The sequence below is a fragment of the Carassius auratus genome, chromosome 5 (assembly GCF_003368295.1).
Source record: "Carassius auratus strain Wakin chromosome 5, ASM336829v1, whole genome shotgun sequence".
Classification (NCBI taxonomy): Eukaryota; Metazoa; Chordata; class Actinopteri; order Cypriniformes; family Cyprinidae; genus Carassius; species Carassius auratus.
In genome coordinates, this window is record NC_039247.1 from 12761375 (window position 1) to 12788666 (window position 27292).

Sequence of the window (27292 nt, forward strand, 5' to 3'; positions counted from 1 at the left end):
TTTTTTTTTTTAATAATATTCTGAGCACTGGGACCCATCTCACACTCAGATTGCCTACACTTCTTCACTCCATCACGGTTTTGTTTAGGGGATAAGCGCAAGCATCGCAACACGTTTATACTCATCTACACTTGCCTCCAGCAGCGTGGGGGTGTCGGAAAGTTCAGAAACAGTATATCACTGCTCAGCCTTTTCGAACTTTTTTTTGCCCCCAAACGAAGAACGAAAACGGACTTCGTTTGAAGTATATCGAGGCCTTAACATTAGTCGTGTGGGATATTCGCAAGCTACCCAGTAGGCCTGTGAAGCATTCTTTTGTTACTTCAGTTTGCTCAGTATTCTACAGAGAAAAGTAGAAAGACAAAGACTGATGAGGAGCGCACTTCAAAGTGCCTTTCATGCCAGACCCTCCTATTTCTCTTTCCCTGGCCTGAAAGTGAGGGGTGGGACTCTCTAAGGCATAGGCTATTCATGCAGGATACAACATGGGAAGGAAGAAGTCAAAATCAATCCTGATTACCAGGACACAGTGCCCTCACCCCCACTTCTCTCTGCATCCTCAAGTTTGGCTCTGAGACATCCACGAGCCCAAAGTGTGTATCTAGATTTCTGGAACATAATCATGGCTGCAGCCTCAACATTATACAGTCAAGTGCTTAAAATACTTCCGATGACAGCTCTGCTAGCTTCATGGCCACATTCATAATAAAGTTTCAATTAAATGGACACAACTATCTCAAGTGCTGTCTCAATGTTATACTACACATGTTAAAGGGGTCATATGGTGCGATTTCAAGTTTTCTTTTCTCTTTGGAATGTTACTAGCTGTTCAAGAATAGATAAGAACCCTAAAGTTGCAAAGACTAAAATCTCAAACCTAAAGAGATATTCTTTTTAAAAGTTAAGATTCGTCCATGGCACACCCTCCTAAAACACCTCATTGAAACTGGTCATATGATGCTTTTTAAAGAATATTATTTGGTGTAACAGAATATGTTGGCATGCTTTAATGTTCAAAAAACACATTATTTTTCAAATGCAGTACATTATTGTAGGTCATCTATGCCCCGCCTCTCTCAAACGCATCATTTTCTACAAAGTCCCTCCCTCTGACAAGTGCAGTCTGCTCTGATTGGCCAAATGACCAGTGCATTGTGATAGGCTGAACACCGCAAACACTCATCGGAAATGTATCTCATCTTTCCATAATCACGAGCTTCTTCATTTAAATGTAATGACAGTTAATAATGTCCTTAGTTTTAGCATCAGTAAGGGGAACAGAGTTGTGTGACAGACACAGTGATGAAGCTCGTATGTGTTTGCAGTACACAAGCCACGGACGGTTAAGACAGCTTACTCCACGGTGTTTTGGTCTCTCTATCTCTCTCTCTCCCCCTCTCTCTCTCGCTCTCTCACACACACACACACGACATGCAAAACTCCACATTGGGACATTCAATAGCAAATACTTAAACTAATAACAAAACGTACTTACAGTAGATGATTCAGAAGTACCAGATTGTCGTAGCAAAGTCAGAATTACCTCCTCTCCTAGGTTCACGAAAAAGTCATCTATAAAATGTGTTAATGTTCTGTTGTAATAATATTAAAGATTCCTAAATGCATCTATTTTCAGAAGGCCAAATAAAGTGCTTTTGCTTTCGCCAAGAATCACACAGCATCTCCCTGACATGGCTGCTTCAACACTCACAGCGCTTACTGAAACAACGCCTTCTTTCTATACATGATCATTTGGGCGGCATTACACAAAGATTTCCACATCGTGACATGTGGGGGCGTGTTTGTTTGAACCGTTTTGGGGGGCGTGGCAAACTCTTAACTTTGATAAAGAATATCTCTTTGGATTTGAGACTTCAGTCTTTGCAACTTTACAGATCTTCTTCATGCACCAAGAGCTTGTTACACTCCGAAGAGAAAGGACATTTTTCTCAATCGCATCGTATGACCCCTATAAACACGGCCCAACATGTCTTCGTCAAGATTTGCATAACACCACCCAAATTTTCACCGCACACAAAGAAGGCGTAACTTTGATTCTCACAAAAATACTTTGTTTGGCCTTCCAAAAGAGGACACAAGTAGAAATCATGATCCTGAGCGAGAAGACTACAATGCCAGCTGTTCTGACTCACAGTCTGTAACAAATTATGGACAACAGCTTACGTTTACATATGTAAAGAATCTGCCACTGATGATTCAAACGCGAGTTTTGAGCAGTCTGGAGTAGCACTTGGTGGTTTGTCATTTCTCTGATCATGAATGCAGACATGGTTTTATGTTTAGGCATTGCATTGCACTGCGCCACATAAAGATAAAACCATGTCTGCATTTGGATAAAAAGACTGTATAAGTCATTGTAATCCATATTTATGTCCCCACTGGATGCAACAAATAGCTTGTTTGTAATGGGTTTTATTACTTTCTGACCGGGACAAAGCATCACAGTATGGCAAACATTTCCATCACACGCTCGAAGTATTCGACCAATCACAAAGCACTGAATAGCTTGCCAATCAAAGCACACCTTGCTTTTTAGACAGATGAGGAGAAACAATAATTCGATTAGATTAGATTACATTTTATTGTCATTATGCAGAGTACAAGTACAGAGCTAATGAAATGCAGTACAGTATGAGGAAAATAATGTGTTTTTTTTTCAAATCCACATTCATTATCAGCGTGGATTTGCTCAGCTTGTCAGTTAACGGCTCTGTGTAGTAACAGCTGCTCTATGTGAAATCACGCACCTGATGGTATTTACCGATGATTAGAGAACCAGCTTTACTGACTAGATGCGCATTAATCATCGGCCAATATATATCGTGTACCACTACGGAGTATTATACCAACACAGTCACTCATCTGGAAACTTCCATCGCAAGCATGACTTGATCAGGGTGTTTAGTGGTAAGTTTTAACGTTGAATGTGGTACTTTACATGATGTGACAGCATTTTTATTGTTTTCATTATTATTATTTACTTATTTGAGTTGCAGGTGTGGGAACTGTGTTCGAATGCCTAGTTGGGCTGAAAACACCGCATCTTCTCAAACACCAACTAGTGGAAGTGTTTGTGGGCAGGTCAGAGTATTCGTATTTTGCTGGCAGGTGTGGCTTATGCAAATGTGTTACCTTGTGACGCATAAGTGACAGATAGAAAATTCAAAAATATAACTGCACATTAAGGTGGTTCAAAGTCAACTCTTTCTTTTGAGAGACAATATCTTTATCATGCACTTGTTTGATTAATAACTTTGCAGACCGTTTACACTTTTTGCAGACCGTTTACACCTTTATCCAAAGCGACTTCCAATTGGGGGATAAATAAAGTGATTCTTCTTAAAGAGGCAAACAGACACAGGAAGTACTTGTAATACCAAGTTTAAGACATTGTTCAAATAAATACAAGCTAGAAAGAGAAGGAATAAATAAAGAGAAAGGTTTTTGTTTTTTTACGATGAAGCCAAGTATTTTCAAAAGATACATTTTCAGCTGTCGCTTGAAAATTGTCAGGGATTCCGCATTCCGGATAAGGGTGGGAAGATCATTCCACCAACCAGGAATGGTGAACGAGAATGTTCTGGAAAGTGATTATGAGCCTCTCTGCGATGGTACCACAAGGTGACACAATTGAAGGATAGCTACAAAAACGGGGGAAAATACTTTTTTTTTTTTTTTTTTTTGAAAACCCTTATGACCTGTTCTTTAACCATTCACAAACACATTTGTTTGGTTCTGATCGGATATGCCAATTTATGGTGGATATTAAATGTTTTACCTTTTATCCAAATTAAATACAGACTGACATGCATACCAGTTGTCGAATACAGATTCCTTAATCCGAATGTTGGCTTAATCTGGTAAATGCCAATTGGATTATTTACATGACATTTCAATAGTATATTCTGTGCATGTAAACACAGTCATCGTTATTGCAACTGCTATTAATTGCAGTAATGTAAAATATGAATAACAATGAAATGTGGCCATTAAAAAAAATACAACATAAAACAATACTGAAGTGGTTTCAAAGTTACAATCTATACTGATAAATTCAATACTTTTTCTCCCACATTAAATAAAATCCAGTAAAAACGACTGAGATTATTAAAATAGATTAAACTAATGTAAAAAATTATATATTTTTATTATACTCCTAATGAAGACATTTTACAGTGTTTTCTAGTTCCCATAGCTGCGACTGTCAACTGGTTACAAACAATGAGCTTTCAATGGAGCTTCATTCTTCCCGACAATTTCAAAACGTTTACATTATTTGAAGACGAAAAGATTTCATTTAAGAAGCCGTGGTGGGGGAACTACTTCCCAAAACTTTAATTAAAGCGCGCCCGCACCTGACCTGTAGAAGACCTTTCACAATAGAACTCTTACCTCACTCCATACGAGTGTAATCTCTTCAACTTCAGAATGATTTCAAATTGCTAGCAAAAAGTATCCTGACTGACTCACGGTCGGCATATCTGTGTGCATGACTTACACGGTTACACCTGTACAATGCCGACAGTTTTCAATGGACACGAGGGTTGTGGATGCGCCACCGGTGCTCACTCTCTTCAACGCCGTGTGTGATGACGGCACTCCCCCCACCGCGAGCATTAACCAATCCTACTACGGTGAAGGTTTGGCTTATGAATATTAAGTAGGCTACTTGACTTCACACCGCAGAAAAGGTAACCAGGTAAAGTCAGTATGACTGAATTCATATTAATATTAATATTAATATTAATATAGAGCTAAAACTTCAGGACTTACTGAGAGCTTTATCCTTTTTTTCTTTTCTTTTTTTAAGTATAGGCTACTGCTTATAAACAGGTTTTGGCATTTGGCACTACATGACAATAAATATGTACATTTTAATGTCTTTTGTAACACAAGTTAATATTTTCAAAATTGCAGAAGCGAAATTGTGTCATAAAATATCTTAAGAACAGAAAGGCTATTAGGCTCTACTCTATAACATGCTATTTTAGGATCATGCCAGTGATAGACGAGACCATAGCTGAAAGTAAATCTGTTTAAGCCAGATTTGATCCATGTTAAATAATAAAAAATTACGATAATATGCTTGTGAAATAGGATATACAACCATATCACTCATAAATCCTGTATCGTCTAACACGTAGCTACTGTGTCTGATCGGTATAGATAAAAAGACATGTCAAGAAATGTCAAGAAATGTCACTCCTAGTCACACAGGATCGGTTTACCGAAAGTGCCCCTTGCAATTGAATAGGAAATGAAGAGGAAGTCAATCAATGTGCCCACCCTTCCTTTCTATTCTCCAAAAGGCTGGACAGAGTCCAAGCATCACAGAATTTCCCCAGAAAACCCACCAGAGGATAAGAGTCTGTGCTTCAACCGTATACAACTAGAGTAGACTACCATCTAGTGGCTGATCAGTGTTTAATATTCAGTGAGCCTGAAACATATTGTGTATGAAAGTCATGCCATTCATTATTCTTTTGAATCCTTGGCATAACTGAGATTTTAACAGAAAGCATCATTCTAGTGGGTAACAACATTATTTCGTGTCAAAACATGAATAAATGAAACAGTGAAAATACACTGTGGTGCCCCCGTAATGTTTATAATGAATGAATGATTTTTATTTTGAGGCAATTGTGTAAATGTGTCTGATTTTTTTTTTTTTTTTCTGCTTCTCTGTGAACCTCTGGTTAATTTCTCTGTCTAATCGAACCTGAAAAGTATAAAATACAAAAACAAGAATACTTTTTGTACGTGAAGAAAAACAAAAATAATGACTTTATTCAACAATTTGTCTCCTCAGTGTCTCTCCACATCACCAAAGCGCCATTTTGGAGAATATCCGCTAAATGCAAAAAAGTGCTAAAAGTGGCCAAAACCACCTTAAAACCATCTTGGGAGACCAGCCAAACAGCTTAGGTTTTAGCATGGTTTTCTTTTCTTTTCTTTTTTTCAGTAGGGAGTTGTTAGCAATAGACAGCATAAATACATAAGTCTTATTGTATAAAATTTTTACCCCCTCATTGAAAGTCTATGGGATTTTAGGTGGCCTTGATAGTCTGGTTTACGAAAAGCGTAAGCCACATCAGTTTAAAAAGACATAGCAACCTGAGTCAGACCAGGATGAAGATCTGACCCATGTTTGGTGGTTTTAGCTTTAAAAGTCTAGGAGGAGATACACTTTCAAATTTGGTCTGAGAATTTAAACAGGATTTCAGTTAGTTGGCTATTTCAAGCCAACTTAATCATACAAAATGTCTGCTTATTTAGTGCACTGAAAAATGTTTTTATACAGATGTTAAACTTCCTGTTATGAAATGAAGACCGACACCTTTTTTGTTTTATCCAGCTGTATTTACTCTTTGCAACTTATAACATCCAAGTGAAAGATATAACACCAACATGCCAGCAGTGTCGCCTCCAGACAATTTTGATAATGGGGGGTCCTGGTCATTTCAAGGGGAGTCTCATGAAAATCAACAAAAAATACAGTCGACACGGCTAATAACTGCATATTACTGTTATTAAACAACAAAAACAACACGCATATATAATACTTTGTTTTTAATTAATTAATCAGTTGAAGTTTGCAAACAATATGCTAAAACTTTAAAGGGTTAGTTCATCCGAAATGAAAACTATGTCATTAATGACCCTCATGTTGTTCCAAACCCGTGAGACCTCCATTTATCTTCTGAACACAGTTTAAGATATTTTAGATTTAGTCCGAGAGCTCTCAGTCCCTCCATTGAAGCGGTATACTGTCCATGTCCAGAAAGGTAAGAAAAACATCATCAAAGTAGTCCATGTGACATCAGAGGATTGGTTAGAATTTTTTGAAGCATCGAAAATACATTTTGGTCCAAAAATAACAAAAACTACAACTTTTTTCAGCATTGTCTTCTCTTCCGTGTCTGTTGTGAGAGAGTTCACTGCAGTTTAGTGATATCCAGTTCGCGAACGAATCATTCGATTTAATCGGTTCTTCTTGAACTATTTCACCAAATCGAACTGAATACTTTAAAACGGTTCGTGTCTCCAATAAGCATTAATCCACAAATGACTTATACTGTAAACTTTTTTAATGTGGTTCAAACAAACCAATACCCCAGAGTAATTCATTTACTCAAACAGTAGACTGACTGAACTGCTGTGAAGAGAGAACTGAAGCCGAGCCAGATAATGAACGAAATCAACGAAGCATTGACTCGTTCTAGAGTCAAGAACCGGTTGCATCGGTTTTCGGATCACCAGTAGTTCTTTCTGACAGTTCGATTCAATAAACCAGTTGAAGAAAACGGTTCACCGGTTCTTTTGCGCTCGACGTAATGACGTCATTGGCGATGATCACCCTTGATTCAAGCCATCGGTTTACCTGCGCTCATAACACTAGCACAGAATCAGTTCAGAATCAATAAAGAATCAGTTCTGTTCAGACGCTCTGTGTGTCGGTCTGCTTCACACTGAATCAAACATGCGCAGTATCACCAGCTCCTCGGTTCTCGAATCGGACGCGTCTGACAGAAACAGTTCTCGGTTCAGTGTACGAATAAATGTCGAATAAATTATTAATTATTTTGTTCTGCATAGTTTGAAGAGAAAACTTTTTTAATCTTTATCCTGGATATATGTATTTTTTAATCAGGAAGAGGATGGGAGGGGGGTCAAATGCGGGGTCAAGGCGTTTTTGACAGGGTCTAGAGACCACACACCCCCCCGGCACCACAGGTGCATCCCAAAATAAATAAACGAGTATGGAGAATAACTCTTTATTTTCCAATAAAGAGTTGGAAAAAAGGATCACACCTCACAAGAAAAAAACACTCCTCAAGAAAGGCCACATGCAGTCACGACTGAGCTCTGACAAAACGCAGCTTGAAGATTCAGAGGCAGATGAGATTAAATTTAATTATTTGGTCTCAACCCCAAACTAAATATCTGGTGGAAATCCAATACAGCTCACCATCCAAATAACAGCACTCCTACAGTAAAGCATGGAGGTGGTGATGTCCTGTTATGGGCTGTTTCTCTGCAGCAGGGACTGGAGCACTTGTCAGGATAGAAGGAAAAATTGATTGGTCGACACACCATCAAATTCTTGAGGAAAATCTGCTGCCCACTGCCAGAAAGTTGTCAACGGGAAGAAGGTTTACCTTCCAACATGACAATGACCCAAAGCACACAGCACAACTGAGCACACAGTGGTTGAAGGAGAATGTCCTTGCATGATCTAGTCAGAGCCCAGACTTAAACCCCACTGAAAATACTGACACAAGGGGATCCTCAAAACTCAGTGATTCTTTTTTATTTTTATTATTTACACATGTAGGTGTTTATATCTTTCACCTGAAAGTTGCCCAAATTGACAGTACAGCTGGATAAAACAGAAACTGTCTGTCTTCATTTCAGGCTGCAAATCAACAAAATGAGATTATTTTAAAAGGGGTGATTCTTTTCTACAGCCACTGTATATTACGAGTTTACAATGCCATCTTCTGGACATCACTCTACACTGCATCCGTGGCACTAACGTTTTACCATTTCTTTTTAAAGCAGAAATAGTATGAGTTATATGCTGTTGTGAATTAATCAACAGTAACTTAAGCCCATAACGGGTCCCAAAGAATATAATCATACAAATATTTTGTTTTTATTAAATATTGATGAAGCACAGACACAAATTTGTGTGACAGAAGATGTAAAAAGGAAAGTAAATATAAAGGCATTAAAGGGAATTTGTACCCTACAACCCTGCACATTTCCCATTCTTGCATTTATTCACTCAGACAGCTTTCTTTGGGATTCTAACAGGATTGTACAGGATTCTGCTACTTTAATAAAGACAAACATCTCATGAACCTTAGTTTACTAAGCATAATTGAATAGTCAGTAAGACGTTAGGTGGTGACATATAATGTTACTTTTAAAGTAATCACAAATAAGAAGAGTGAAGGTATGAACAGTTAAGATCATTTATGGGTAGTTTGATACGTACAATGAAAATAGGACATGTTTTGAATTGTGATACAATTTTTTCCTGATAGTCAACAGTAATGTAACCGGACAGTCACTGCATGAGGTGGAAGGAAAGAAATCTCCCACCGAGCAAACCACCGTCATTCCTGTGTACTGGAGCTGAGCCGTGACCCAAAAAGTGCCTTTAACCCCCTAGTCTCTCTCATGAGCAAATGCACAAAAAACACCAAGAAACAAACTAAAAGCTACAACAACAGTTTCCCTTCCTTCATCACAATATCTGTCTGACTCCCTCACTCTATGAAAGAGGGGAGATCACTTCATGGCCCATGTCCTTGCTGTGAAGAACAGCAGGGGAACAGAGAAAAGACTGGCCACAAAAGCTCCAGCACGACTTCAGATCCTATTGACCGGAAGAACATACAAGGCTGCTCAGTAGGGTCTCACGCTATCGGCCTATATTCAGCAGGCAGCTCTCTCACTGCTGCCCTCCTTGGGTTCCTGATTTAGTTACACCACCAACCCCGAAATGAAAGATCCCCAATCTCCCATCAGCCTTCGACATGTTCTCACATCCCAGAACACACAGAGATGACTAAAGGAAGGGAGTTGGCAAAAAAAAGAGAGAAGTGTGAAATGTACAGCATGAAAGTCAATCAGTTCTTAAACAACACTATCATCTATTTATTTACGATTGACAGCACAAGACAAAATGACAGTTTTCCACAGTAAAAAACAACAAAATAATACTAATATGCAGGCCAAACTGGCAAGTGCAAAACCAACATTACATTATAAGAAGAATATAAAAAAGTCTGTATATGGTTGTGGTCTCTATTCTTTGGGAGTTGTTTATTGTAAATCTGAAATTGTTCTATGTGTGTTTAAATCAAAGGTTGGACTGCTTTTGTTCCAAATTTAGGCTTAAGTTCAAATTCGACCCAGGTGTCCCAAATCATGATCTCTCATGAGTCCTGTCCTCTCTTTCCGTGCAAGCACAACTGTAGTCTCTCGCTCCGGCTGGCCTGAGCCCTCCACTGGCACAGCAGTGAGCACATTTACCAAGCTACATTTCACAGCACTTCCCGAAACTTTTCAACTTCCAAACTCCATCAGAAGTCACTGAACTGGGGAACTAAAAAGAAGAAATCAGTGAATCAGTGCAAATGGGAGATGATTTTCCATTTTAATGAAACATTTTGTTTCCCGCTTTTGCTGGTTGAAAATGTAACACTTTCAAGTTTCACGTTTGCTGATGTTATTTTTTAATTACTATTTTATTGATTTTTAAAGTGATGTCAGAATATGATGCCACTTTTGTTGTCCCAAATGTAAAAAAAAAAAAATCAAAAACTAAAATCAATCTTTGTTTAGGATGAGAGAACATATTCACATTTCTGTGTTACATTTTAACTTTTTACTTTAGTAATCTTTTATTTTGTTAAATATTTCTGTCATCAAGATGCGACGTGCTGGGAAAGCCATTCTATCTTTTACCAATTCACAATTACGTCGCACTTAGTGGCTTTAAATCATACTTTTTAATGTCATAATGTTGAATGTTGACTTTTTATGACATGATTTGGACCTTTGTTATCTCATTTTTAAACTTTTTGTCTCACAATTATACCTGTCAAAATTGCTATTCTTATTTCTTTTATTGTGAAATGGGCTTTCATACAGCCTAACAATGAACTAAAAACACAGCTTTAGAAAAAAAAACACACACATATATATATATATATATAAAACAACCAAAATTCACATGCAGTGCATAAGGATGCTACTATCATAGAGGAAACAAAAGATGAGGAAAATAAGAAAGAAATCAGAAACATCAAAAGCTGAGCATGTCACAGTTAAGGCCTATTTTATATAAATTAGGATATAAAAATTTTGCAAAAAAAAAACTAGGAAAATACACTGGCATTTTTCATTTATGAGTACAATCTTTGACCCTTGTCATGTAACTCATAACCTTAATAATGGTTTATACTAAGCAGCTCACCAACAAAAATGCTGCAGATTTTCAACCCACCCTCCATTTATTTGGTCAGTGCCTGTATAGGCTAACTTTTAAACTATTAATCTCCTCTAGGGTTCAGCAAAAGTATTCAACAAATACTGCATGTGTTTGTGTTGGAACAGATTATAAAAGCTTTTTTCATTTTTTTACTTGGATTAATCAAATTCTTCAAAACACTTCTCCGTAAATCAGTAAATTTTTATCTTTTAAAGGAACACTCCACCTTTTTTGATAATAGACTTAATTTCCAACTCCCCTGGAGTTAAACAGTATATCAGGAAAAATATAAGAACTCTTTAATCATTTTTGAGTGAGATCCTAACAGTCCAATCAGATTCGATGATATATGATAAGCTAAGCTAAAAGTGCTACCGCCGGACCTGGAGATCGGCTGGAAGGATTAAAAACAGCAAAACTCAATTGTTTAACTCTAGGGCAGTTAGAAAATGAGCCTAGTAAAAAAAAAAAAAAAAAAAAGGAGTGTTCCTTTAAATATCTTGAAAATTCATACAAATATAGGTAAAATGGTGTTTAGTTATGCTGCTTCATCTAACTGGAACCAGATACATTTTGTCTCAGAGAGATGATCTCTTTCAATTAATCTAAGTGTATTTTAAATGATTTTGTCTTGAGTTTTCCCGATGTGTATATTTTTGTTTATGTGAATTGATGCCTGTTTTATTGTTTAAATGTGTAACAATGTGTGCTGCCTGTCTTGGTCAGGACCCTCTTGTAAAATAGATTTTATATCTCAAGAGTTTTATTTACTGTTTAAAAAAAAAAATAGGTATGCTCCATGCAATAAATGGCCTTTATGAATATCATGCGTAATTTCAAAACTAGACTATGGTTCAATAGGGATTGGGATGAAATTTAGTTTTAACTGAAGCAGGGCTTCTAGTGCCAGAAAAAAAAAAGATTAGTGTAACAGAAGCTGGCTAAGTTCTAAACAAGAGCTTAAAATGCTGCCTTATCCCGCAAAGTCCTTAATCAGCGAGTTAAGAGATCAGCACTCTGGAGCTTTAGAGGCATGTGTGTGTGAATTAGTCTCACAGTCAACTCAAAACAATCAAGGAGTTAAAGCCATGAAACACGAGGGGTCAGAGTGTACAGCTGAATTAGATCCTTCTGATCAGCTTCTCCAAGAAAAGCTCTCTGCACATAGTTCAAGCAGGGCTGTTGAAATGGTTTATATTTATCTTAAATGTTTTATTGTCTTTAAGCGTCCACTAAAAAAAAAAAACAGTCCATTATAACCTACAAAACAATTGGCCTGACAATAACTAACATGTTCTTCAACAGTATTACAGTAATTTATAAGTAAAATAGGATCTGGTTGTAACCATGCTATACTATCTATCACCAAAGAGCTCGCTGCTCTCTCACATGTGACACAAAGTTTTCTGTGAAGACTTTCAATTCAATTCTCCAGCACAGAAAAAAACAAATATTTACATCCAGGATGATAAAAGACAGGCAATAAAAAATGCATTTTATCTTTGTCTTTTAAACTTGATATAACTGACTTTCTATAAAGTACTTTGACAAAGAATGCAGTGATTAATTTTCCTCAAAACATTTCAGTTTTCTGTGTGTATTTAAAGGTTGAGGATTGAAGGCTGGTAATAGTGTCCGTTTCAATCAATGCCCTAAAATCCATCATTTACACAGGGGTCTGTACAAACAGTGAACTCGAGTGTGAACACAAAAGTGAATGGGGCTTAGAGGCTGTTAAAGCAGACCTTTGACAGGTTATGTAGAAATATGTAGTATATCCCATATAATCTGATTACCATTGTGAAACCAAAGGGCAAATCTAGTAATATAAATGCATGATCTCAGACCCACTAAATAGTGGAATAGAAAATCACATAGCGGTCATGATGTATGAAAAATGCCATAAACGTCAAAAGCACAGGCTTTCTGCATACTGAGAACAAATAATGAAGTTGATTTGCTTTCTTAAAAGCAGGGAGATACTAGGAAGTAATAATTATACATTTGCATCAATGAAAAGTTTTTTGTTGGCTTCATCAAGCAATTATTACATACTGGAGTGGGAAATGCAGCTGTCTGATCAAATTGCAGTGAACATTTCAACTGTACCCAAGCAGAGAATGGAGATGTTATTATCTGGATGTTTTTCCAGTGGTTTGCAGTGGGCCGGACAAGAGTCTACTTTTGTTTCCTCTTCAGTTGTTTGGACCAGATTTTACATAAATATTTATGCATTGCTCCACTCGATTCTGAGAACGGCTTTGATGGAGGATATCTAGTGACCACTAATTCCAAAATTACACAAATATTTTGTAAGAATAAACAAATGACAAGAACTCATGAGTGCACATACTCAAAAAATCACTAAATATGTCATGCAAGATTTGCAAGACTCCAAACAAACACATCACTCATGATAGAGCTCATGTTATAAAAAATTTAATAAAATAACTAAATAAATAAAGCCTGCACACGCAGAATGGATAGTTGCATAAGCACAAAAGGCAGGCGTTTTGTCACTAAAGTTACAAACATTAGTGTGAATTCAGGTAAAATGGGACACTATTTGTCACTAAGATGACAAAAAATATTTAAAGTAACTTTTTTTTCCTCTCTTTTACTTTTTATATGAATGTCAGATTGGGAGCTTTGAATCCCCTCTCATGATTTAATTTTGCTTATTTAAAATGCCTTTTATATTTATATTTTGTGTTGGAAAAAAATATTGCTATTTTTATAGCGGGAGTTGTCTTACCATGGATACAATGTAATTGCAATGTACAGCATACATTTATAAATCCAACTGTTGATAAATGAACACACTTGACTCCACCCACTCTGCGTTCGAAAAAAACTTTATTTACACTCAACCTTAAGAACAACGCGTCTTTTCAAAACAAACGATATTAGTAAACTTGGTAGGTATATATGATTGAATTATTTAAAATAGACGATGATTTACGTTTGTGGTTAAATGTTCAATAGTATATGTTGAGCAATATATATATATAACGTTATATATATTTTTATTTTTTCAAATGCTGAAATAAGATGATGGCGTCAGCCTGTTAATCCTGTATTAGAAATCAAGCTGTGCCGCTCTCGTATCCTGTCTGTGTTTAAACTGAGGAAATGCCCATGCTGGAATTAATATGTATTTGTACAGCAGTGTTTCACTTCCTTTTTATTGATAAACTACAGTCAGTGTGACGTGAACTACGGCGGTCGTTAGCTGGTTGGCTAACCTTGTTTTGGTCACACTGACACCAAGCGCGTTCATTTGTTGGACATGTGAGATTATGTATCGTTTTCCAGGATTAGGGCTTTTTCAAACGTGCATGGTTTAATTTCCATCATGAAATCTGATATAATATTATAATAATATTCAGCTGGGGGGTGTTGCTGTTAGTGATGGTTGTGAGGTTATAGTATCAAACAGAGGCACAAAAGTAACTGAAGGGACAGCCTTTAAAAAATTATAAACAAAGAAGACATGAATTACAGTTGTTTATATCAGCTGTAGTGTGTCAAATCAAATTGTACACATATTTAAACTACTGTAAATTTCTTTGTAAATATCCCAGGCACAAAAGATCCATTCTTCAGGGCGACTGAACATCATCCACTTACTGTAAAGGGGTTGAATCTATATAAGAAAAAAGAGGCTATCGTAGCATCTTTTGGAATATCACAGATTCCGAGGGGCCGATGGCATCAGAGGAGATGGAGGGTTTGTGCCCATTGCCAGAGGTGACGGGCATCAAGGTGGAGCCATCCGTCAGCATTGGATCAGCAGACGATAGCAACTCACAGAATGCCATGGGCATTAAGTTTATATTACCCAATCGCTTTGACATGAACGTGTGTTCGCGCTTTGTGAAGTCACTGAATGAGGAAGATAGTAAAAATATCCAGGACCAGGTGAACTCTGATCTGGAGGTGGCCTCTGTGTTATTTAAAGGTAAAGCAAGTGAATAGATAAAAATGATATTTTCCCATTGAATATAATTGTCAGAAAAGTCTTTAAAATGGCCTGTTTCCTTACTCTCTCTCTCTACAGCGGAGTGTAATATTCAAACATCTCCCTCACCTGGGATTCAGGTTAGGCATGTGTACACACCATCCACCACCAAACACTTCTCTCCGATAAAGCAGTCGACCACGCTAACCAACAAACACCGTGGAAATGAGGTCTCATCCACACCGCTGCTCGTTCACTGTAAGTCTTCTCAATCTCATTTGGCAAGACTGGCCTCTGATATTTGTCAACCTACTGTTTAAAACTATAACCATGATCATAACCATTTGTTTTCTCTTCTAGCACTGTCTATACATCAGTTGGCAGCACAAGGAGAGATGGTGTTCTTAGCCAGTCGAATAGAACAAGGCTAGTTTGTTTGTAAAAATTTATATGAAGCAATTTGGTCTTACTACTGTTCAAAGTTTGGGGTTGTAAATGTTTTTAATGTTTCTTATGCTGACAAATGTTGCAGTTATTTGATATATTTGAATATATTTTAAAAGTTTTAATAGAAAAGCAGAATTTTCCACAGCCATTACACCAGTCTTCAGTGTCACATGATCCTTTTAATATGCTGATTAAGTGCTGAAGAAACATGTTGCTTCATTATCAGTGTTGAAAACTAGAAGTCTATTTTAGCATTAGACATGTTTTGTCAATTTTGATCAACTTGATTACTTGCTGAATAAAAGTATTAATTTATTTTAGAAACAAAACAGAAGCATTTGACTGACCCCAGACGGCTAAACAGTAGTGTAGTTTTAACTATATCTCTAGGTCTAAAATTCTGATAGATGAGTTTACTCTTACCTTCCTGTTTCTCTTTGAATTAGAGTCTGTAATAAACCTGCAGGATGAAGAGGGATTCACCCCACTGATGTGGGCAGCAGCTCATGGACAGATCGCTGTAGTGGAGTTCTTGTTACAGAGTGTGAGCACATCATACACACTCACTACATTTTTCAGCTAGAATTCATTTTTGTGTCCATCCTCAGTTGCTGCCATCTTTGTATCATGAGCTCACTGTTCTGGATCGTTTTTTAATTCTTTATTCTGTCACCTCAGATTTTAGCTGATCACCTGAAACACAAAGCAGAAGTGAAATCCTATAGCCAAATCTCCAGGTACTCACAGCTCTTTCCTTTCAGGGTGCAGATCCTCATCTCTTGGCCAAGGGAAGAGAGAGTGCACTGTCACTGGCCTGCAGTAAAGGGTACACAGATATTATCAGAATGCTTATCGACTGTGGAGTTGACGTCAACGAGTATGATTGGGTAAGCAGTCACAACGCTGAGTCCCTGAAGACATCTATATCTATGGCCTGGTTTGAGGAGTAGGAGTCATTTTTATTTTCTAGTATGGTTATATGGTGTGAATACACTTCTGAGTATGGCTTGGACCTTGCACTCTGAGGTGTAGTAGCCAGAATCAATGTTTGTTTAAGCAAAAAACTGATATGCACTTAAGGCAGTGCTTCTGTATTTCCAGAATGGTGGCGCGCCATTACTCTATGCAGTGCATGGTAATCATGTTCGCTGTGTGGAAATCCTCTTAGGTAAAATGCTTACTTTAAATTGATTTCATTTCACTGCTGTGCAAACAGCATTTAAGTATTCTTCTTAGGTTTGGTTAACTGTTAATATTACTTCCGATCACTGGACAGAGAGTGGAGCTGACCCAACCATGGAGTCTGACTCTGGGTTCAATGCGATGGACATGGCTGTGGCAATGGGACACCGAAATGGTAACTATAACATGATTATTATTAGTGTTAATCAAACTGAGCTTTCTTAAGACATGTTTTATTAAGTGTAAATAATATTCAGACTATTATACCCATTTTGTGTTGGTCTTATTATTGTCTTTGTAATCATTTATATTGTTTCCCAGTCCAACAGGTCTTGGAGGCTCATCTTCTGAAGCTTCTGCAAGGAATCAAAGAATAACCGTAGCAACTACAAGAAGTACAGTGAATATTTAAGTGTTGTCAGTGTTTGGTATGATGACATGGACAATACCATTTGAAGTTTGCAGAACATACTTTATATGAAGTTGGCACTTTTTATCCACTGTAGAAAATGCAAATGCACAGATCAAAAATGGATGGCACATGATGAGATCGGAACTTCAGCATTTTTAATCTACTGATATATATGTGGTTTTTATTCCGTGTGATGTGTTTTTAGGTCCTCTTTAACCACTTGCAATGTGTACTTGAAAATATATTTTGCCGTTTAATGCAAAAATAAGCTGCTTCACTTTACATTAAACTTGAATGGGTCATAAAACAAAGTAAATCTAAATATGGGTACTTTAGAATCAAGTGGAAAAGAACATTGTGAAATCTAGGTTTACAGTAACAATATACATTTTTCCCCAAGTTTTTAGATGTTGCCCTTTTCATGTAAGTTTTGTGCTACAACACTGTAAATAAACCTTAATTTATACTGAAGGATGTGCCTGACTTGTGTCTGGAACAACAACTAATTAAAGTGCCATAGAAGTAGAATTCCACTCCATTTCTAATATGAGGGTTCTAGTTATGTACTAATCCTTTAGGAATCATCTTAATTGTGGTTGAAAATGACCAAGTCAACAGCATAGAGTGACCTCAACCCCACTTAAAAAAAAAAAAGTATTTAATAAGCCTTTTGTCAATAACAAACGTTTATTTCCAGATGTTGATTCAGACAGGCTCCAAATGAGTGAGCCCCAGTAACAGGGAAGGTGTAGGCAAAGATGGCTTCGTGGATAGCACAAGCAAACACACACACTCATAAAACTGTGCGTAAACTTGTGTGTTACAATCAATCTCACACTCTCAGCTTCGACATGAGGGTCACAGCAGTGCACGAAATAGATAAAGGAGATTCAGGGATGCAAAATATTTATAAAAGAAAAAAAGAAAAGAAAAAAAAAGTCCCACAAGTCTCCGCTGAGACCAGAGATTTCAAACGTCTTTCCTTCCCATGACGTTAATTTGCCTCATTCTTTGAAGCCTCATCAAAATTCTCCACAAGGTCTGCAAAGAGAGAAAAACAAGGATTCAATCAAATACCAGCTCTACCTGTAGTCAATGACAATTCAGAGTGTTTAAATCTGAACACGGGGAAAACAGGATTTATGAAGAAACACTGGACAAATGTGAGTGTAACAAACTAAATCTCATCTTTAATAAACAATCTGTGAATGTTTAAAGAAACATGATCTGTAAAGGAAATTTCTGTGCTTCTCTCTCACTTGTGTGCCCACGTGTGTAAGTAATTTCCATAGAGAACAAACGAGCACTTGGGGACTGAAAAGTCCACAGCTGTAAAAATTAAACCACAGAGGATCAAAAGCAGGTTGCCTTTTAGGAGATGAAAAAAAAAAAAAAAAAAAAAAAGAAGGGACCAGCAACTTTTCTGCCTTGGGGCATCAGAATGGAAATCACTAACAGAAGGCTGGACTTTGTTTTCAGAAGGGACAGAAAAGGTTGAATCTCAGTAATGGGCACAATGGCACAAGCTGTTAACCTCTTTTTGTCATCGCACGGGTGAGCTCATTTTGCAGTGTTGGAGATGTAATCATACTGTACATGTGCAAGACTTGGGTTACTAACTGGAGTTTGATCAGGGAGGAGAACTGGGGAATTGTAATGGCAACCGTATGTGTTTGACCCCCTCTCTTTCAAAAGAAAAGCAAACTGAGCTTTCAGTACTCATAAACAATAGAGGAGATTTTAAACACTTGTATATGATGACGGTGCAAAAGCCAAGACAACCTGCTGAAACCTTCCTTTTTTGGACATTTCCACACCACAAGATGAGATGCTGCCCTAACATGAGCAAGGGTGCTTTGCTTGCATTACCACATGCACAGAAACCCATATGGTAATAATTGTGGAGCTCAAGCAAAGAGGCATATAAAATACACAAGAAATAATAGAATAATAGAAATAATAGAAAATGTAAGCAAATAATTTTATGGTATTTGTTGCAACTTAAGACACGAGAGCTGATTGTTTAAAAATAAGAAGGAAATTGCAACAAAAAAAGAGTTCAGAGCAGCATACTGACCTGGAACTTCGTCATCATCTTCCTCTCCAGCAGCTACCGGTGCCTTTCCATCACCAGCTAAAACAAATTGGAGAAAATCTTATAATAATGTACAAACATTCTCCTATTTAAACAATACAATATTGGAGATTCTAGAGCATTTTATTATTATCTGTGTTTTTGTTCTGTCAGTGTCATTCTGTTGCAATGCAGAATCTTCCATCATGAAAACAAATTCCTTGTATGCGAAAAATAAAGCTCATTCTGATTCTGAAACTCAAAAATATATAACTATTTAGCAGTCTTAAGTAGTGATGCAACGTTACAAATTTTTCAGAACCAATCCAATCTGATACCAGCGCAGTTTTTTTAATTCAATGTAAAATTTCTATTCTTATCTGTGTTGACCTGATCATCACTCTTGTGTATTAAACAATCAATATAAACAATATATAACAAACATATAAACAACTTCATTTTAATGAAAAATAACAAATGTAAAAATATATAATCATAATACATGACAAAAAGACTATTATAAACTAGGTTAGTAGATAATTCAGCAGCAAAAGATACTCTAGATTCCAGAAAAATCACTGGTCCACAAATGCACAAAGTTTAAGTATATACATATAGAAATTTAAAAGACTGTTCTTTTAAATGTATAGCACAGTAATGAAGGGAGCAACATATCATAGAAAGGACAAAACAAGAAAGACTATTAATAATCTTTGATAGCGCAGAAAAGTATTATAATACTAAAGGTGCCCATATATAGCGGCACAGAGCGATTATGCGCATCACGTGCTCCGCATGATGAGATTAAAACAGTCACAGTGTGCAGGCTGCGCAGTCCTCAGAGTCAATTTAGAAGAGTTAGCACAACACACAAGCTGCTCGGCTCGTGTTCATCTTCAGTTCTCGCTTCACAGCAGTTCAGTCAGTCTACTGTTTAAGTAAATTAATTACTCTGGGGTACTGGTTTATTTCGACTCAGAGTGTTAGCCATGTAAAAAAATGAATTAAGTAATTTGTGTATTCATGATTACTGGAGACGCAAACCGGTTCAAACCAAATGATTCAGTCCGATTTGGTGAACTGGTTAAAACAAATAGAAGAATTGGTTAAGTCAAACGAATCATTCGCAAACCGGACATTACTAGTATAAAGAGAAGAGGTATGGATACGTAGTGTATTAAATCTGTATGTTAGTTTATTGACCCCTTTGAACAGTTCTAAACCTGGTTACTGTGCGCTCTTGAAGAGAGTTGTTTCATGGTTTTGACTGTAACCAAACGCGACACACAATTTGATTGCTGAACGGAAAAGTGTTGTCAAAAGAACCGGTACTTCGGTACTAAAAAAATGAAAACGTTGTAAGTACCCGGTTCTTGATGCAAGAAAGGTGCGCACGAAAACGTCTTGGTGCTTTATAATTTTTTTGTGCCTTTTGGGGAGCTCAGATAACAATAACACAGAATAGTACATGCTGTCTCGTCTGACCGATACCCAATCAGCGGAAAATGCCAGTATCGGATCGATGCATCCCTAGTCTTAAGACACAATATAAAAACAATATTACTACTATTAATAATATGAATAAATACTTTTTAAAAGGAATAGTAACATTTGTTTTCTTTTTAATTTTAACAGTGAACCTCTACTGTGCATCACTTTGCTTTCCAAAAAATAAAATGGTTTTTAATTAGGATAAATTAAATTGTTTTATGCCTTCATCGGATTACCAGAAAAATTAAGAACATTTCATATGGCCCCATTATTGTTTTAAAAAAAGGATCCTATAAAAAAAATTAAAAAAAAGTTTAAAATACAGGCCTGTGGCTTTTAATTTCTTTTTATAAATTCACAGATTGTAAACTAATGTTAACAGTTAATTTTGTAAAAAATTTATTTGAATTAAAACTATATTCACTGAATGTAAAAACAGAGAATCGAATGGAGAGCTTGTGAATCAAAATCAAATCGGGACATCTGAATCAATACCCAGCCCTACAAGAGAGACTAAAAAAAAATATATAATTTCCATAAAGACAGGGCTAAACATGCATATGTTATGGGAACCATTGGCTCAGATTAATAGAAGAGCGAGAAATATCACTCAGGGTTAAAAGCCTACATACCAATAGCCAAAATTCAACCTTCAACCATGTCAAACAAGAAATAACACACTTTATATTAGCGAAGATTCTGCATGTAAAATAATTAATCTTGCTTTGGCTCAAGGTTTCAAACTAGGGTTTGTGAGTTGATTAAACCATTAAAAACAATGTGAAAATTAAAATTACAAAGCAAACCAATTTTTCCCAAACTGCGGTTTGAAAAACTAAAGTGTAAAAATTGAATATCACTACTAAATCACAGAACCGGCTTTACTGACAAGATGTGCATGACAATCACATTTGATTAATCTTGCAGCCCTGAGAGTACTTCAGAATAATATTTGAGGTCAAAGAAGTTCTGCTGATAAAAAAAAAGCTTATGCATTCCTCCTTTGCTCTCTCAATTTAGTCTTAAATGACCAGATTAAATTCTTTTTTAAAGCAAACTCTCTTGGAACAGACCAGAGGCAATGAAACACCCCTCCCCCGAAACATGCTTACACCTGTTAGCAACACACACACGGGACTGTCACTTTAAAAGGTTAGTTGGTTCACTAGCTGCTTGCTGCATAAAATGAAAACAAAAAATGTGACACTGCCTCTGAAAAAAATCTGTCCTTGTGCAATCTGACCCATTTTTAAGAACTGAACACACCTTGTTTGGGCAAGGCCTCTGCGAGTCTGCGCAGACTGGTCAGGCTGTCAGCACCCAACTGGTTGAGGATAGAGGGCAGCATCTCTGTCAGCTGCTTGGTCTCGGCGTGGCCTGTGATGGTGAAGGTATTGGCTGCCAGTGAGGCCTGCACTTTGGGATTATTGAAGTGGATCACCGTGCCCTGGTTTGTGAACATGTTCACCTGCAAAGCAACAGTGTGGCAATTAAATGACCAAAGTGTACATGGAAAGAGATTATTTTAGACATTAGTAAATACAGTATGTACACAGCTGAAACCAAACCTTACCTCCTCAATGCCAGAGATGTTATTTACTCCCAATTTCTTCAGAGAGAACTGAAGCTTTTTGTCATCGGCAGTGGCCGTTCTGTGGACCACCTTCTTCTTTCTGCGGGCTGTACCCTATCAAAACAAAATACCATTAATGTGTTTGTGAGGAACTACACTTACATGACCAAACAGTTATGAAGTAAATACACCAACCAAATTACAACGAGGTTTTTGCATTATAAGCTCTTACCTTTCCACCAATGCGGACTTGTGCCTGCAACTTGGCTAATTTCTCCTGGTTCATTATCGTTTCTTTCATCTGTAAAGACGCACAGAAGGATGTTAATGATAGTGTGGAGGGAAGTTAAAGCAAAATGAGTTGCAGGGGCGCGGTATGAATGACACATTCAGCGAACAATCTTCTTAATAATACACAAGAAAACTTGAACAAACACATGCACATCCATTAGTTAATCGCCCAGCTCACGCCCTTGTTCATTTCTTAAACGCACAGAATATATCATTTGCGGTGCAGCCGCTAATAAAAAGAGCAAATGAAAGAGCTGGTTGTCAGGCCTGTTGAGCAAGAGCGATCAACTGACTCAAGTCAAGTCAGGTAGTTTTAACACCCGCAACGTAACACTTTCAGTCCGACACTATTATGTAGCCATTTTCTTTAAATATAAAACAATGCGACGCGATTTCTCGCTGAAAAAAAAAACAGAGGCTCTTGGTCCACATAGAAAACCGTTAAGTTAGCCATTTCTAAACGCTGACGAAAAGTCATAAAGGAAAAGGACATTAGCAGAAGGTTTACAAGTATATATGTAAAAACATTAGATAAAAGTCTAATGTCATCATGTTTGCAGTGAGCTAGCAGCAGTGCTAATCTCACGCGCTCTCAGGCCTGGGTCTCCCCCAGTAGGGCCGAGTCTCACCCGAACCTATTTAGGCAGCTTTCGCGGGTATTTCCTACAAAACAGCAGTCGCGTTTGGTAAATAAGGTACTTATTTACCTTGAGCCTCGGAACCAGGAGTGGTTGTGCAGGAAATAGAGTATTTTAGAGCTCCTCACTGACCTGCACGCTAGCAGCAAACACACGCGGAGAGCAAGATGGAAGCGAGAGAGGAGGACGGAAGTGACGACAGGGCTGAAATGCGACGCAGTGGGCTGGATCCAGAAACCATTCCTACCCGCCCTGGCCTGCACTAGTCTGGGCAACAACAGTGCTCAACCAGCGCAGTCGGGTCTCTTTTGTGCGGTATTTGTGTAAGGATATAAGGTACAAGTTTAACGAGCACAATATTAACCAGACATAATGTCGTTGCTATACGTTGTTTAGCTATGTGGAAATTGATCGTGAGATGGCCTCTGATGTAGCCTAACGTTAGTTTAATAACTCTGTATATATATATATATATATATATATATATATATAATGTTGACGCCTCAGATCAATATGCCATCTCAAAGCAATATGATTTTTATGAGCTTGAACATCTGTAAGTAGTCCTGTTTGATTCTAGACTTTATTGTTTTGTGGGAAATTAATTAAATCAATGAAAGTGTAGGCTAGTTATAGCTGTGGAACAATATTTACACACTTTGTTCCGTTATTGGATAAATGCGGACGGACATTATTCTTGGTCCAATAGGACCCATTTGAGTCTTCAAAGTAAGACTATCAATAATTTTAATAATAGTAGGAGTAATAGCTACAAGATTGTATATAAACAACCAGGCATATCTTCCATTGATATAGCGTGACCATTTAGAGGCAGTGTGATTTGGAATAGGTAGGCTACTGGAAAAGGAGATAAACGTGTATTCTGCATCAACAATAACAACCACAGTTCAGTTGTTAGTGTTACATATTTTGGCTAAACGAATAAATAAATGTATCAATAACCATTGATGAACATTGCTTGAAATTATGAACTCCTGCATTGCAGATGTCAGAACCCCTCAGAGAATTATACGAGGAAGAATCGCCTGGCTTTTTCCATGTGGATGCAGATCTAGAAAAAACCTAGCCTGCTTCTGCGCCTAAATAAACGTTTGCTAGGGCAGCGAAATATTTTGAAATAAATGATTTTCCCACTTCTCGAAATATTAGAACACGCATCCTAACATAAAAAAGACTGTGAAAGCCCACTGGTATAGTTATTAGGCTACTACTATGTCACATTTAAAAACATTACTCATTGTTGGAGAGCAGTAGGATTTTTCAAGCACATTCGAAATGAATAGGTCTTCCCATTATAGCTTTAAACAGGTTTTATTTCGTGCATATGAAAATAATTGTAGAGCACGTGAGAATCCCTGCAGCTTTATTACAGTTCAGATAATATTCATGGGACTTGTCACCCAGAGCAGCCGTGGCACGGAAAGCGCCTGCTCTCCCCTCCGGGACTACAAACACTTTAGATGTGGTTAAACCACAAATACAAGCCCTGACCAGGTGTCCTGACATTTTATCCTACTCGTCAGATTTTCCTACCATGTTTACTGCGCATGCGCACATCGATATTGCGTCCTTTTTCTCATGCTGAACAACATTTAATGTATCTGCATTACTGTAAGGGAAGCTTTAGGCTTAGGATATGACTTTAATAAAACAGTCTAATATGTTTTGTTGTTGTTGTTTTCGGTTTCCTGTAGCTGTATCGCTTCTAGCTTCAACCGTGAATATAACCCATAATTACTGTATTAGGTAGGTTTAGGGTTGTGGTAGGTGTAGATGATAATAAACCATAATTTTATCGGTAGCATTTTTCGTTGTCAAATTGTACTTTTATTGTTTATTTCGTCCACTCTCACACCCAGAATAATTAAGCCACAGCCAATAGGAGCATCACTGCTCCTACTACAATCTACAATCCAACATCCAACAATCCAACATCGAGTCTACAAAATATTTTAAATACTGATTATATTTTACAAACATAAAGAATAAAACATTACAATAATAAAATTTTAATGCATTTAAACAAGTCGTTCTGTTTAGCTGCTGAGCTCATTTATCTGCATTGCTGCAGCTGCATTGTTAAAATTAGAATGTCCTGACCTGCTGAAAGTTTACTTTGCTGCACATAGGCTTTCTGACTTTCTGACATCGGTCTTCACAATTTAATAGGGTTGTTGTTTTATATTTTGGGGGATATGCAGAAACGATGCAATTACTGAATTTGTCTGTAGCTAGACATCTTTGTGTCAATGTTTAAAATAGTCTCTGCTAACATATCGTTATGCTTTCACTAAAATAAGCATGTTTGTCTTTTGACTTAACCCACATATGTAGAATAGCTTAAACATAGGCCACGCTTTTCTATAATATTAATCCTGCATCGGCATTTAATACAACGTTTGATATTTTTAAATTAATAGAGTTAAACCTATGATATTCCTTTTCTACATCCATAAGGCAAATACTGAAAAAATATATAGAAAAAAACGAACCTGCCACATTAATTAAAGATTGATTAAAGAAATGTTTTGTTCCAGAAGCTTTGATTTTGAATTTTGAAAATGTTTTTATTTGTATGTGTATAGCCTAAATGTGATTATGTAAATATTATTTAGTGGTCAGTCAGATTATTCCTTAATCAACTTGCTTGCAAAACAACTGAATGTTTAAAACATTTGTATAGTTAGAATTTACGTGCCAAACAGAATAAAAAGTGACGTTAGGATCATCTGAACTGCCGCGAGATGGCACTCTCACAGCCCTAAGCAACTGCTGGATGAAGTAAATATATGTTAAATACACAAGCCTGACCACATGCGTTACCATAAAACGGCCATCAAACCGGACCAGATGTTTTTGCAATCATACAAAAATACCCCGTATATCCACTGCAACCTCCAGAAACAACAGGGAACTATAATAATAAAAAAGGAAAAGATAATTCATTTTGAGAAGTTCGAAAATACCTTTATTTTTATGTCGGGTTGCTACACGAGTTCCTGGGTCAGTGTTGTTTGTCTTTTGGACAAGATATTTTTCATCACTCCTACCACAAGTTGTTTTAGTATATAACTTTATATGCAATTTCTAATTGGCAGAGCGAGCTTTTTAAATAAGATTTAAAAAAAAAAAAACTTAGGCCCACAAAATTATAAGTAAACTAAAGCTTTTATTATTATTATTATTATCATTGTTACATTAGTCAATAATAATAATGACATGAATAACTATTGTAATATTTAATAAAATGCTAATAGCATTCGAAACAAACGCGGGAGAGCATACAAAAAAAAAAAAAAAGACAGACTCTAAAAACTAATTAACAAAAACAAACACTGTACAATTTTGTATTTTTATGCAAACAAATATAAAACGTCTGATTCCGCGTGTATAGCCTAATAATTAAATTTTAATCCTGTTTATATTTAATTATGATGAGATTATATATATGGTTGTGTATTTGCAAGCAGAATTAACGTTTTCATTAACCGTTTAATGCGATAATTTAGTGCTTTAATTATTGTCATATATTGGCCCCTTTGTTAAATTAAGGCCTGTTTGCACGATGGATGCTTATCATTTTGAAGCTGCATGTGTCAGTGCACTGTTACACCTACTTTTTCTTAATGTGTAAAATCATGACAGCTCAGAAACGTCCAATATTTCAGATATGCTACTTATTTAACATTATAAGAAAAAAAGGACAAGATACCAATTGCGAATATTAATTATCAATATTAATATGACAATGTTGGACTCTCGGAATAGGGCACGCGCGCATGTGCCCTGCTTTTTCGCAAGCTAGAATGCGCTTTCGTGATCCGCGTGACCGATGCGAGTCAACAGCTGCCTTTTTTTTTCCATTACCAATGGCTCGCGGTCTGGATGATCTGGTGCACTCCCGTGTCACGCAAACTGCGATGCGTACTGGGGCAGACAGGGAAAGAATGTTTTTGAAGCATTTCTGCAATCATCATCATTCTGTTAAGTCCACATTAAACGTCATGCAACTGAAAGGACACTACAGTGTTAAAAAAAAAAAAATAAAAAAAAAAATATATATATATATATATATATATATATATATATATATATATATATATATATATATATATATATATATAATGAGTTTTATTCTATCAGGAGAAATATAACAATAGCAGGGAGGATCCTACC

The 27292-nt window shown here is 36.8% G+C and overlaps 3 protein-coding genes across 6 annotated transcripts in view; 1 reads left to right on the forward strand and 2 right to left on the reverse strand.

Annotated features, from left to right (window-relative positions):
• LOC113076008 (rho guanine nucleotide exchange factor 28-like) overlaps positions 1 to 4508 on the reverse strand; it is a 56479-nt gene extending 51971 nt beyond the window's left edge. Inside the window, exon 1 of the mRNA XM_026248657.1 lies at positions 4414 to 4508. The gene's annotated coding sequence lies outside the window, so the exon portion shown is untranslated. The remainder of the gene's footprint in view (positions 1 to 4413) is intronic.
• Positions 4509 to 13851: 9343 nt separating this feature from the next.
• Positions 13852 to 17496, forward strand: ankra2 (ankyrin repeat, family A (RFXANK-like), 2). 3 transcript variants are annotated; one of them, XM_026248667.1, is made up of 9 exons: positions 13852 to 13944; positions 14611 to 14987; positions 15087 to 15245; positions 15348 to 15413; positions 15881 to 15978; positions 16196 to 16321; positions 16536 to 16602; positions 16711 to 16791; positions 16938 to 17496. In XM_026248667.1, the coding sequence occupies exons 2-9, from the start codon at positions 14735 to 14737 to the stop codon at positions 16991 to 16993; spliced, it is 906 nt and encodes a 301-aa protein (XP_026104452.1). In that variant the 5' UTR covers positions 13852 to 13944; positions 14611 to 14734; the 3' UTR covers positions 16994 to 17496. The 3 variants fall into 3 exon arrangements, with proteins under 3 accessions (XP_026104452.1, XP_026104467.1, XP_026104459.1); XM_026248682.1 differs by having other exon boundaries at positions 13883 to 13944; positions 14721 to 14987; XM_026248674.1 differs by having other exon boundaries at positions 13928 to 13948.
• Positions 17497 to 17696: 200 nt separating this feature from the next.
• Positions 17697 to 23368, reverse strand: LOC113076039 (transcription factor BTF3). Of its 2 annotated transcripts, none has more exons than XM_026248699.1 (6): positions 23228 to 23368; positions 22399 to 22467; positions 22167 to 22280; positions 21860 to 22061; positions 19106 to 19162; positions 17697 to 18069 (listed from the first exon to the last, which is right to left on the reverse strand). In XM_026248699.1, the coding sequence occupies exons 2-6, from the start codon at positions 22465 to 22467 to the stop codon at positions 18023 to 18025; spliced, it is 489 nt and encodes a 162-aa protein (XP_026104484.1). In that variant the 5' UTR covers positions 23228 to 23368; the 3' UTR covers positions 17697 to 18022. The 2 variants fall into 2 exon arrangements, with proteins under 2 accessions (XP_026104484.1, XP_026104475.1); XM_026248690.1 differs by having other exon boundaries at positions 23165 to 23309.
• Positions 23369 to 27292: the final 3924 nt, after the last annotated feature.

What these genes read in the sequence shown, in the direction of transcription:
- LOC113076039 (XM_026248699.1), bottom strand. Translation starts at nt 22,467, where the DNA reads ATGAAAGAAACGATAATGAACCAGGAGAAATTAGCCAAGTTGCAGGCA. An exon ending in ACATCTCTGGCATTGAGGAG is followed by an intron (nt 22,062 to 22,166) that starts GTAAGGTTTGGT and finishes GTTGCTTTGCAG; the next exon opens with GTGAACATGTTCACAAACCA. An exon ending in AGAGGCCTTGCCCAAACAAG is followed by an intron (nt 19,163 to 21,859) that starts GTGTGTTCAGTT and finishes AATTTGTTTTAG; the next exon opens with CTGGTGATGGAAAGGCACCG.
- ankra2 (XM_026248667.1), top strand. Translation starts at nt 14,735, where the DNA reads ATGGCATCAGAGGAGATGGAGGGTTTGTGCCCATTGCCAGAGGTGACG. An exon ending in TGGAGTTCTTGTTACAGAGT is followed by an intron (nt 15,979 to 16,195) that starts GTGAGCACATCA and finishes CTTTCCTTTCAG; the next exon opens with GGTGCAGATCCTCATCTCTT. An exon ending in ACGTCAACGAGTATGATTGG is followed by an intron (nt 16,322 to 16,535) that starts GTAAGCAGTCAC and finishes CTGTATTTCCAG; the next exon opens with AATGGTGGCGCGCCATTACT.